This window comes from Myotis lucifugus, unplaced genomic scaffold, assembly GCF_000147115.1.
Source record: "Myotis lucifugus unplaced genomic scaffold, Myoluc2.0 scaffold_61, whole genome shotgun sequence".
NCBI lineage: Eukaryota > Metazoa > Chordata > Mammalia > Chiroptera > Vespertilionidae > Myotis > Myotis lucifugus.
This window is the reverse complement of record NW_005871109.1, coordinates 4,033,315-4,047,396: the sequence shown is the minus strand read 5'-3', so window position 1 is coordinate 4,047,396 and position 14,082 is coordinate 4,033,315. Positions and strand designations below refer to the sequence as shown.

The 14,082-nt window shown below is 36.3% G+C and overlaps 1 protein-coding gene across 1 annotated transcript in view; it reads right to left on the bottom strand.

Annotated features, from left to right (window-relative positions):
* The window catches only part of SBF2 (SET binding factor 2), a 313,800-nt gene that overhangs the window by 185,616 nt on the left and 114,102 nt on the right, over positions 1-14,082 (bottom strand). The window contains exon 3 of the mRNA XM_023754547.1: positions 11,963-12,100. Coding sequence (XP_023610315.1) covers positions 11,963-12,100 — 138 coding nt within the window. The remainder of the gene's footprint in view (positions 1-11,962; positions 12,101-14,082) is intronic.

Below are 14,082 nucleotides of genomic sequence, written 5' to 3'. Positions count from 1 at the left end.
ACTAGCAATCTCATGCCAGAGGAATGAAAAGACCTGCCAAGGTCATACAGCTCATTAAAGGTACAATGGGGATTAACAAGTCAAGTGTTCTAACTCTTGGGCTAGTTCTCTTTCCATTCTCTTACATTCTTACTAGAGGCCCGATGCACGAAGAGATTCGTGCAATAGGCCTTCCTTCCCCTGGCTGCCGGCACCAGTTTTCCTCCAGCACCTGGGACCCAGGCCTTCGCTCCGGCCGCAGCGGAGAAGGCAAGCCTGGAGGCTTCTCCGCTCCGACTGCAACAGAGAAGCCAAGCCTCTTCAGTCTTCAGTCATCTTCAGTCTTCGCTCAGGCCGGAGCCTTCAGTCTTTGCTCCACGCCTGCATATGCAAATTAACCACCATCTTTGTTGGGTTTAATTTGCATACTCATCTTGATTGGCTGGTGGGCATAGCGGAGTGACACCAATTTGTATGTTTCTCTTTTATTAGTGTAGATATACAACCTTTACAAGAAAGAGATATTGATTTCAAGAAACTGATTGGAAGAGGTTACATATGAGAAGTCAAATTGTAAATATGAAAAGATGTTCAGACTTTTTTCCCTTTAGTTATATATGAATGTAATAATCTTTCTTGTGTTTAAATGAAATAGTAGTAACAACACACAATTCTTACTGCAGCCTTTCCTGGTATAAAATTGCTGTCAGAGTTTAAGAAAAGGCATTTAATGTTGAAGGACTTTGGGAACTTGTTCTCAAATTTTTTCTCTGTAGTTTTAGTGCCTCATAATTTTAAGCATATAATATTAACTAACCATAGCTAAGTCAATGAAAGTTTTTCCCTACAAAAAGGAGGCTGTTTAAGACTCAGCATTCTCTCCACCAGCCAATTCTCATTTGAAAGGGAGAAACAGGTACAGAACCCTTTTGTAAGAAGCATAATTTTCACTCATTAATACTATAAGAAGAATCCCCTGTGAATATTTGCATATTTGCATATGTTGCAAATTATCAAACTACAGAACAAACTCAGAATATATAAATCCCTCAAACATTTTTACCTCTGTTTGATTTATGTTAGTTATGCTAGTTTTCACTAGACTCTCTTTGTTGAATAAGGTGTATTAGTCTCTAGAATACTATCAAGTATAATGTTGATATATTAGAAGCAAGCTCAGTTCCACACTTCTCAATGTATAATTTCTAATTCAGGTAGGTAGATTATCATTAACAAAACCCTCCTGAAGGGAATCAATATTTTTCCAAAAAGATATTAATCATAGTGTTATTTATAATATTGACAAAAAGTGAAATACATGCCCATTAGGAAATTAAGTATATCATATCCACATGGCATATTAGACATTAATTATGTCTATAGAAAGTTTTAGTTAAAAAAAACTTTACTATTAAAAGAAAATAGGTCAAACTATTTTTGCTCTTCTCTTACTTTTCTCCCAATGTATTCCAAATTTTCTCCAATAAGCATAGTGTAGTTTGATAAGTGAGGTGCGGGGGTGGAGTAAAGAAAAACAAAATATAATTGGGTTATTCTTCAGAAAAATCTATCAAATGTTTTGTATGTTATTTCCTCCACTGCTCCAAGTATTCCCATCAGTTTAGAAATCTATTTTTATTACTTCATTTTTCCAGGCAAATTGCTCAATCATTTGGAACTGTTGTATTTTATTATGAGCATTTAAATGTATTTTTCCTCACAAAGCTAAACTTTAAATGATATTTATTAAAATGTACAGATTCCATAGATTTATAATGTTTTCAATGTCAGATATTGATAATAAATAATAAACAAGACCAATTATAGTCTTACTCTTGACATATTCTTGAACCGATAACACTGATATAATTTTTGCAGCCTTCTTTTTGTATTTGGTCTTTGGAGGCTGATTGATTCAAGTTGACTTAGTACCTAAATGTCCCTGGGTAAGTCCTTTAGCCTCATCTATAAAATGGAAATGTTAATAGAGCTTCCATATGACTTAGCAATCCTTCTTCTGGGTATACACCCAAAAATTTGAGAACACTTATTCATAAAGACACATGTATTTCTATGTTGACTGCAGCATTATTCATGGTAGCCAAGACATGGAAACAACCTGAGTGTCCTTCAACCCATGATTGTATAAAGAAGACTGATATATATAATTAGAAAACTATTCAGTCGTAAGAAAGAATGAAATACTGACATTTGCAGCAACATAGATGGATCTAGAGAGTATCATGCTAAGTGAAATAAATCAGATAGAAAAGGACCAGAACTGTATGATTTTACTCATATGTGGGCTATAAAACAGAAAGCAATAAGTGAACAAACAAGATAAACTCAGACAGAGACAACACTATGAAGGTTACCAGAGGGGAAGAGGGAGGAGGGAGAATATAGAGGATAAGGGTCAAATATATGATGATAGAGGGAGACTAGCCTATGGGTGGTGAGCACACAATGCAATATACAGATGAAGTATTATAGAATTTTATTCTTTTTAAAAAAATCTTTTTCTTTAATGATTAAGGTATTACATATGTGTCCTTATCTCTCTATTGCCCCCCACCCCCCTAATGCCCTCACCTCCCTCGTGTCTGTGTCCATTGGTTAGGCTTATATGCATGCATACAAGCCCTTTGGTTGATCTCTCTAGAATTTTATTCTTGAAACTTATATACTACTAGAGGCCCGGTGCACGGATTCATACACAGGGCAGGGGAGAGGTCCCTCAGCCTGGCCTGCACCCTCTCGCAATCCAGGACCTCTCAGGGGATGTAGCAATGTGCCAAGCAGCAGGTGGCCAGGGAGGAACCCGAGCCAGGGCCTGGCGCCACACCGCTAGCCATGAGCCCAGCTTCTGGCTGAGCAGTGCTCCCCCTGTGGGAGTACACTGACCACCAGGAGGCAGCTCCTGTGTTGAGCGTTTGCCCCCTGATGGTCAGAGCGTGTCATGGAGACTGGTCAACCGGTCATTCCGATTGTTCAGTCATAATGGTCGCTAAGGCTTTTATATATAGAGATTATAAACCAATGTCACCCTATTTGTTTAATTAAAACCTATATTACAATAAAATAAATAAAAATAATAAAATGAGAATGTTAAAGCCTACCAACTGGTATTCTTGTGAGAAGAAAATCAAATAAACTACATGAAAATGGACTATTACAAAGTATTATAAAACTTTTAGCATAGTGCCTGGAATATGATAAACCTTCAATGTATTATAAGCACTAAAATCTTTTTTTTCGACCCATAAGCTTTTTGCCTGGATTGCCCATTTTTCTTTCCCTTAGTCTAAGTCTTAGCTCTTGTGTTTTAAATGTCCACTGAGTCCTTTAAACTTTGCAAGACTTATTCTAGCTACCTAGTCTTCAATTATTAATTCTTTCATTGAACTGATTCTAGAATATCTTTACACTTAAGTTTTGGTTTTGCCTCCCAAGCTAGATTTTAAGCAAATTGAGATGAAGAAACGTATCTTATGCCTGCTATGCATCTCCCTCTTTATTACTTATTTACTTCTCCAAAGTATCCTCATTCATTCCCACCTCTTTCTTTGATATTTTGTTTCCTAACATATCAAATGTTTTTACTGCAAATTTCATTATTATTATTTGTTCATAAACACTTTTTAAAATGCATTTAAAAATTTTAAAGTGATATAACTAAATAAAAATTTAGATAGGTTTATCAATTTTTAAAATCCTATATAATAAAACCCTAATATGTCCCTAACGGTTTGGCTCAGTGGATAGAGCGTCGGCCTGCAGACTGAAGGGTCCCAGGTTCGATTCTGGTCAAGGGCATGTACCTTGGTTGCGGGCACATCCCCAGTGGGGAGTGTGCAGGAGGCAGCTGATCGATGTTTCTCTCTCATCGATATTTCTAACTCTCTATCCCTCTCCCTTCCTCTCTGTAAAAAAACTCAATAAAATATATTTTTTAAAAAACACCCTAATATGCAAATCGACCAAACAGTGGAACAACCAGTCGCTATGACGCACACTGACCATCAGGGGGGCAGACGCTCAATGTAGGAGCTGCCCCCTGGTGGTCAGTGTGCTTCCACAGGGGGATCGCTGCTCAGCCAGAAGCCAGGCTCATGAATGGCGAGTGCAGCGGCAGCAGCAGGAGCCTCTCCTGGCTCCACAGCAGGCGGACATCCCCCAAGGGGTCCCGGCATGCGAGAGGGTGCAGGCTGGGCTGAGGAACCTCCCTCCCTTCCCCCAGTGCATGAATGTCATTGCACCAGGCCTCTAAAAAGCAATTTCACATCTATCATAATTTACTGATTACTTAGAAAAAATTTACAATCACATTGCCTGGTTGAATAATTCTGGAAATATATTACCCAAAGTTTTATATCAAAGATTTGCTGGTGATTTGTGAGAGTACACTGTATCATGGAGAGATAAAAGTCAACATTTTGAAAGTTGCACAATTATATTTTGGATGGTGTGTGTCCCTAAGTTCCTCCTCTACTTAGGCTTCCAAATAATGTGTCATATTATATTCGCTATGAAGTAATTCACACCAAGAGAATTAAAAGATCTATTTTTGAACTGATGATATGCTCCAAAAATAAAAGAAAAACACATTTTTAAACAAACAACATAGTTGAGTGTTCACACTAAATATGGGAATATTACTGATGACCTATCAAGGAACATCATCTGGGTTTTTATTTCTTCTTTCAAATTCTACCTCCTTGTTTGTACCATTTTTTGGGAACCAATTCCAAAATTCATTAATTTTCTGTTCTGAGCACAGAAAAGCTGTCATACAATTCTGGTTAGGACATATTACCCTAGCACAATTATACAGGAGCCAGAATTTTTATGACTTATTTGTATTTTCAGAATCATGAGAAGACTTGTAAGAAGCAGCTTCTAACCTTCTACTAACTAACTATAAAAATGAAATAAATTAGCCCTAGCTGATTTGGCTCAGTGGATAGAGTGTTGGCCTGCAGACCGAAGGGTCCTGGGTTCGATTCCAGTCAAGGGCTCCTCCCCAGCAGGGCACATGCAGAAGGCAACCAATCAATGTGCTTCTCTCACATCAATATTTTTCTCTGTCTTTCCCTCTCTCTTCCACTCTCTCTAAAAATCCATGGAAAAATATCATCAGGTGAGGATTAAAAAATAAAAAATAAATAAATAAATTATATTTTTGGTCAACTTAAAATGGCAAATGAGGAAATATCTGAGCTAAAAGCAATAATTTTTTAAACTCTGATTTCAAATATACAAGAGCCCAGATCTTAGTTTCTAATATTCTGTACTCAAATGTGCCAGGGCTGCTCAGAGAAATGGCTGATTTTCAAGGCTGAGGAAGGCAAGGAATAAGATGAGCCTGGATCAGCTTGTTATAACAGAAAGTAAAACAAGCTTTTTAAAAAAATGATGGGGCCTTGTCAAAATAATACAGGAACAAGTCTGAAGGAGTACCTGTTGGTCAAATCCAGGATAATTTATGCATGAACACAAGTAAAATCATTAACTACATACTATCGAAGAGAAAAAGAAATTGGAACACATGAGTTTATATCTCAGACAGACAAGGTGAGAATGCTCTTTGCTTATAATAAAATGTCAACTACTGACTGGTTAAAGGTATATGAAGTTAGAAAAACATTATTTTACAATTGTCATAATAAAAGTTGTCACAGGCAAGAATCACAACTAAATGCTAAATCTAGGGGGAGCATGATAAATGAGTAATAGAATATTTGCACAGTCTTATAGTGTCTTCTTAAAGTGCCTTGCTTATTAGTTACAGGCAAAAAAATTAGCAACTATACAATAGAGATATCTGACAATCACTTGACCAGGTACCCAAAATTAACATCATCAATGGAGGCAGATAGATATTGTGTACTTCCAGATGTGTTCTCTTACAGCAGGGATGGGGAACGTCTGGCTTGTGGGCAGTATAAAGCTCACGAAATCATTTAGTCTGGCCCTGCTAAGGCAACTGCAGGTGAGATCTGAAATTCAATAAATCTAGGAGCTTTTTCATAGCAGCATACTAGTAAATGCATATTAAGTGAATGATGTTATCAATAGCCCAATGGCCCTTAGCAGAAAAAAGGTTCCCCACCCTACTTTACAAGGAATCCTTATAAGGAACATACTTAGTATCCCAAATGTTGGTAGTATTCCAACTGTATAACCTGAATCTAAAAATGAGAGACATCAGAAAAACACAAAACAATAAGCATTCTATCAAAATGGAGCATGGGGACCTGCATTATTTTCAAATGTCAATGTCATACAAAACGAAATGCTGTGCAACTATTCTAGGTGAAAAGAGCAAAAAGAGAATTATATTAAATGCAATACATGATTTTAAACTGCATCCTGACTGGGGGACATAAAAAAGAGCAATAAAGGACACAGAACAAATGATAAAACTGAAATATGGATGGTGGGGTAGATAAAAGTATAATGCTGATGTTAAATTTCCCAAGATTGATAACCATACTATGTCTATGTAAGAAATCATACTTATTCTATTAAAAATAATAAAAATATTATTTATGATAATAAAGAAATGGGGTAAAATATTAAAAACAGGTGAATATGGGTAAAGGATATATAGATGTTTGGAATATACTTTTAACTTTTCTGTTAGTTTAAAATTATTTTCATATTAAAAGTTTGAAAAATATCCAAGAATTCCTAGAACCTCTTTATACCTGCAACATTGTCTGCTTTTTTCTTTACTAAGGTATAATTGAGAAAATTGTAAAATATTTAGTTGGTGATTTGATATACAGATACATTGTAAAAAGGATTTCCCCCACCGAGTTAACTAACACATCCATCACCTCACATATTTACCTTTGGTTATGAGAACATTTGTGAAGTACTCTCTTCGTAAACATCAATTATACATGTTATCACTTGAGTCACCATATTTTACTACAGATCCTCAGACCATAATCTTCTTAAAGCTGAAAGTTTCTACCCTTTTACCAACCTCTCCCTATTTCCCCAAATCCTCAGTCCCTGAGACCACCATTCTACTCTCTATTTCTATGAGTTTGACTTTTTTTTCTTTAGGAGTCTACATATAAATGATGCCATGTACAATTTGTCTTTCTCTGTCTGGTTTATTTCACTTAACATAATGCCCTCAAGTTCCATCCATGTTGTCTTAAATAGCAGGATTTCCTTCTTTCTTGTGGCTGAGTAATATTCCCGTGCGTGCGTGCGTGTGTGTGTGTGTGTGTGTGTGTGTGTGTGTGTAACATCATTATCCATTCAATTGCTTATAGACACTTAGGTTGTTTCCATGTCTTGGCTACTGTGAATAATGCTGCAATGAACATGGAAATACAGATATCTCTGTGATATCCTGTTTTCATTTCCTTTGGATATATAGTAATCAGAAATGAGACTGCTGAATCAGGAGGTTCTATTTGAAATTTTTGAGGGACCTCCATACTGTATTCCATACTCATTGCACCAATTCATATTTTCTCCAACAGCCTCACCAATACTTATCTCTTGTCTTTTTGATGAAAACTATTCTAAAAGATATTAGATGATATCTCATTGTAGTCCTGATTTGCAGTTCCCTGATAATACTGAACACCTTTTCATGTACCTGTTGCCATTTGTAGGTTCCTTTTGATTTTGTTGGTTTCTTTTGCTGTGTAGAAGCTTTATAGTTTCATATAGTAATCCCACTAATTTTTGCTTCTATTGACATTTGCTTTGGGTGTCAAATGTAAAAATTCATTGCAAAGACCTTCATCAAGGTTACCCTCAAGTTTTCTTTTAGCAGATATTTGGTTTCTTGTCTTAGATTCAAGTCTTTAATCCATTTTGAACTTATTGTTGTATATGGTGTAAGACAGGGATCCAGTTTTGTTCTTTTGCATGTGGCTGTCTAGTTTTACCAATACCATCTACTGAATGGACTGTCCTGTCACCATTCTATATTCTTGGTCCCTTTGTCACAGATTAATTGACTATATAAGCATGTGCTTATTTCTGGAGTATTACTTTTCTGGCAGTTTATTTGGGGTGGGGGGGGAGGTGGGTTAATGGTAAAGGAGAAAGGAGGGAGAACTTAAATAATCACAGCTAATTTCATTACACAATTCTAGAAAGTTGTGAAGAGACTCCCTCATGAATAAGAAAATGCTGCATTCTCAGCACTGACTTAAATTCTAAAGATCAACATGGATAAAAATGAAAGGTCGCCTAAAAGAGGAAAAAGAGACTCTTGAGTAGGGAACACTCTTTCTTATTTAGACTGAATTGACCAAAATAGGAATTATATTAGTCATCTGTTGGCAACATCCACCCAAACATCATTCAAGCTAGTGATGACTATAGTCATAGACTTCTAATTTTTCTTTCCTCATTGACAATAGAATCCTTCATTTCAAATATAAACAACGGATTATGTTAGTCTGACAGGTGTTAAATATTTGACATTAAATATTCCTTAGTTTGATTCCACAATCAAAATGCTTCTGATTTTGATATAGCTTCACACAAAGATCTGACAACAAGAAGAGAATGTGTTGATGATGCAGATAATACATATTTTGTTGTATCTGACCTTTTAACTTATCACTGTAAATTAATAAACTAGCATGCTGATTTTAATACATCAGTCTAATCAACTTGGATAACGTAATTCTGCATCATGAAAAGTGATTTGTCTCCCCTTGTAGAAATCAGATTTCTACATCTAGAAAATTCTTATGTTGGAATTTAATTAAAGTAACCAAAACAACAAATGCTCCTTTGTGAGGCCATTTCAGAAAGAAAGCCAACCTTTTCCCCTGGTGATAATACTCATTCATTTGTATATAGTAGAAAGTACAGCAAATAATGCAAATTGACTCTCTCAATAACCTCCAAGTTCTTTTATAATTACAAACTCTTCTTGTATTACAGAGCCTTGAAAGCAAAACAAATAACCATAAGAAAAATATTTTCCTTATTCCTTTACAGAGGAGTGGGATTTGCATGCAATCTGACTTTCTCAAGGAATCGACCCGAATGAGACTTGAAGAAGAAATCAACAATTTGAGAACATGCTGCACACGGGAGGCTGGGTTTTTCAGGGCACCTATTATGAATATTATATTGCCTAATGCCCAACATCATAAGTGCCAAATGTTATAAGGTAGGGCAAGTGTGGTTTCTACTACAACAGCCCCAAGCTAGGAAGTTCCTAGTACCCAGAATTCGTTTCTTGTTTACTCTTCAGCCATGAAATTACATAAGCTGCCCAGTAATTGTCATAAATCCTTTCTTGCATAGAGAAAGTATATCCAGTTGCCTCAAACTAAGAACTCCAATTAATATACTGAAAAACCAAGTATTTTCAATTTCTACAGTTGTAGCTTATAAATTTCAGTTCCACCATCTTGCTACTACCACCACTAATCATAATGAGGTATATTAGTATTTACTTAGGTGCTTCAAAAATAATATCAAGAATTGTGATAAGTGATCTATAAACATTCTGATTAAATACTCTATATATATTCTGTGAAAGATCCCCTCAGAAAAAGGCCTGACAAGGAAAATGGCAAGTTCAACATGAGAGGATACAAAACTTTTTTTTTTAATTTTGTTTTATTGCTTAAAGTATTACAAAGAGTATTACATATGACTCCTTTTTTTCCCCCCCTTGACCTACCCCCCACCCCCGTGTCTTGTGTCCATTGGTTATGCTTATATGCATGCATACAAGTCCTTCAGTTGATCTCTTACCCCCCTCCCTCCTGCCTCCCAACCCTCCCCGGCCTTCCCGCTATAGTTTGACAGTCTGTTCGATGCTGCTCTGCCTCTGTATCTATTTTTTTTCATCAGTTTATAATGGTCTTTATTATCCATAAATGAGTGAGATCATGTGGTATTTTTCTTTCACTGACTGGCTTATTTCACTTAGCATACAGCTCTCCAGTTCCATCCATGCTGTTGCAAATGGCAAAAATTCCTTCTTTTTTACAGCAACATAGTATTCCATTGTGTAGATGTACCAGTTTTCTAATCCATTCATCTGCTGATGGGCACTTAGGCTGTTTCCGAATCTTAGCTATGGTAAATTGTGCTATGAACATAGGGATGCATATATCCTTTCTGATTGGTGTTTCTGGTTTCTTGGGATATATTCCTAGAAGTGGGATCACTGGGTCAAATAGGAGTTCCATTTTTAACTTTTTGAGGAAATTCCATACTGTCTTCCATAGTGGCTGCACCAGTCTGCATTCCCACCAGCAGTGCACGAGTGTTCCTTTTTCTCCACATCCTCTCCAGCACTTGTCATTTGTTCATTTGTTTATGATAGCCATTCTGACAGGTGTGAGATGGTACCTCATTGTTGTTTTGATTTGCATCTCTCGGATGACTAGTGACTTGGAGCATGTTTTCATATGTCTCTTGGCTTTCTGAATGTCCTCTTTTGGAAAGTGTCTATTTAGGTCCTTTGCCCATTTTTTGATTGGATTGTTTATCTTCCTTTTGTTAAGTTGTATGAGTTCCCTATAAATGTTGGAGATTAAACCCTTATCGGTGATAACATTGGCAAATATGTTCTCCCACGCAGTGAGCTTTCTTGTTGTTTTGTTGATCGTTTTTTTTTTGCTGTGCAGAAGCTATTTTGATGTAGTCCCATTTGTTTATTTTCTCTTTAGTTTCCAATGCCCTAGGAGCTGTAACGGTGAAGAAATTGCTTCAGCATATGTCTGAGATTTTGTTGCCTCTGGATTCCTCTAGTATTTTTATGGTTTCCCATCTTACATTTAAGTCCTTTATCCATTTTGAGTTTATTTTTGTGTATGGTGTAAGTTGGTGGTCTAGTTTCATTTTTTTGCATGTATCTGTCCAATTTTCCCAACACCATTTATTGAAGAGACTGTCTTGACTCCATTGTATGTTCTTGCCTCCTCTGTCAAATATTAATTGAGCATATTGGTTCGGGTCGATTTCTGGGTTCTCTATTCTATTCCATTGATCTATAATGTCTGTTCTTTTGCCAGTACCAGGCAGTTTTGAGAACAGTGGCTTTGTAATACAGCTTGATATCTGTTATTGAGATCCTACCTACTTTGTTCTTCTTTCTCAGGATCGCTATTCGGGGTCTTTTTTTATTCCAGATGAATTTTTGGAGAGTTCGTTCTAGGTCTGTGAAATATGCCGTTGGTATTTTAATGGGGAGTGCGTTGAATTTATAGATTGCTTTGGGTAGTATGGACATTTTAATGATGTTGATTCTACCAATCCATGAACATGGTATGTTCTTCCATCTGTTTCTGTCTTCCTCTATCTCTTTTTTCAACCTCCTGTAGTTTTCTGAGTAGAGGTCTTTTACCTCTTTAGTTAAGTTTATTCCTAGGTAGCTTAATTTTTTTGGTGTGATGGTAAATGGGATTGCTTTTTTAGTCTCTCTTTCTGTAAGTTCACTATTGGTGTATAGAAATGCCATAGATTTCTTGGATACAAAACTTTTTTTTTTTTTATTGCTAAAGGAATTACAAAGGGTATTACATATGTGTCCTTCCCCTCCCCCCGCCCGCCCTTGACAATCCCCTGGCCTCCCTTACCCCCCAGTGTCTTATGTCCATTAGTTATGCTTATATGCATGCATACAAGTCCTTCGGTTGATCTCTTACCCCCCTCCCTCCTGCCCCCCAACCCTCCCTGGCCTTCCTGCTGCAGTTTGACAATCAGTTTGAGGCAGCTCTGCCTCTGGGATACAAAACTTCTTAAACAAATTCACACATATGCTGTTCTTAGAAGCATTCAGATGATGATTTTTATTTTAAAAGAGAACAATTAAACTTGGATGTAATTGTTGTTGTTGCTTTCAACAGTGTAGTAATGCATTCTTTTTAAAGTAGCCCACAGAACTCAAGCTGTCAGTTCTAACAAATATGGCATAAACAAAATCCTAAATGTAGTCCTTTTGACTATACTTTGGCTAGAAAAGTTGTCATACCTGAAGATTGATCTCCGCCTCATAGAAGGTTAGGCACGAGCAGTAATGTCGATCTGAGTCAATATCTGTCAGGACCACCACAAAGAACGTTGGCTGCTTCCTCTCTCTGGACAGCTGCCACCCACTGGGCTGACAAAACTAAATGGGATAAGAAAATATTGTCACATTTTAAAAGTACTATGAAAATTTATTATTTACAAATCTCTGAGAAATGTTAAATATCCCCAAATTTTTAAAAATTTCCAGCTGATGTGACAATACCTCAACCAATATAAAAATTGAAAATGTACAGATTCATTATGTAAAATACCTTCACTAATGTGCACTTACATTTTTTGAGGACAGCCTAGATTTTCCACAGATGCTACTCAGACCTAGGTTGGCACACATAGGAACATAGAACCAAAATGAGAGACCTTCCCCCATTACAACAGATCATAAAGTTGAAGATAAAATGCCAAGTCTCTGTCACTGATGGAAAACAGAATTATTTTTAAATGTCTTCATTAACCTTAAGCGACTTCAATTCAGTGCAATAAAAGAGATATCTTGTTCATCAAGACAGACCATATTCTGGGCTATAAAATACCCTTTAACATATTAAAAAGAATAGAAATTATACAATGTACACTCTCAGACCACAGGAGAATTAAATTCGAAATCAGTAACAGAAAGATAGCTGAGAAATCTCAAAATATTTGGAGATTAAAGAACACACTCCTAAATAACACATGAATAAAAGCAAAATCTCAGAAGAAATTTTAAAATATTTTGAACCAAATGAAAATAAAAATACAACTTATCAACATTTGTGGGTTTCAGTACAAGCAGTGCTTAGAGGGAAATTTATAGCATTGAATGCATATATTAAAAAAGAAAACTAATCTAAAATCAGTAATCTAAGATTCTATCTTAGGAAACTAGAAAAAAGAGCAAATTAAACCCAAAGTAAGCAAAAAGAAATTTATTTTAACTAGAGCAGAAATTAATGAAATAGACAACAGAAATTCAAAAGAGAAAAATCAATAAAACCTATAGTTGGTTCTTTGAAAAGATCAATAAAATTGACCAGACACTAGCCAGGCTAAGAAAAAGACATAATCTGATAAAATTTACAAAAGAAGAAATAATCTGAAAAAGCCAGTATCTATTTTTTTAAAAATATATTTTATTGATTTTTTACAGAGAGGAAGGGAGAGGGATAGAGAGTTAGAAACATCGATGAGAGAGAAACATCGATCAGCTGCCTCCTGCACATCTCCCACTGGGGATGTGCCCGCAACCCAGGTACATGCCCTTGACCGGAATCGAACCTGGGACCTTTCAGTCCGCAGCCCGACGCTCTATCCACCGAGCCAAACCGGTTTTGGCCAATATCTATTTTTTAAAAATGATTCAATAATTAATAACCATCTAAGACAAAGTATCAGGCCCAAATGGGTTTACTAATAAATCTACTAAATATCTGAGGAAGAAATTAGACCACTCTATACAAACTCTTCCAGAAGATAGAAGCAAGGGAAATACCATTCTATGAATCCAGCACTACCCTAAATACAAATACCAGGAAAATAAATTACAAAAAAAACAACAACAGACTATATGCAATATAATCTCATGAACTATGCAATATTTCTCATGAACATAGATGCAAAAATCTTCAAAATACTTGCAAGTCAAATTCAACACTGAAAAAATTACATACCACAGCCAAGTAGGATTTATTCTAGGTATGCAAGGTGGTTCAATATTTAAAAATCAACTGTGTAGCCTGCCCAGTGTGGCTCAACCTAACTTGAGCATCAACCTATGAACCAGGAGGTCAGGGCACATGCCTGGGTTGTAGGCTCAGTCCCCAGTAGGGGCATGAAAGAGGTGGCTTATCGATGATTCTCTCTCATCACTGATGATTCTGTCTCTTCTCCCCCCCCCCCCCCCCGCCTCCCTTTCTCTCTGGCGTCAATAAAAATGTATTTAAATAAATAAATAAAAACCAACTAATCCTATCAAGAAGCTAACCCCCTCCAAGCACATGATCACATCTATAGATGCAGAAAAAGCATCTAAAAAATTCAACACCTATTAATGACAGAAACTCTCAGCACACTAAGAATACGGGG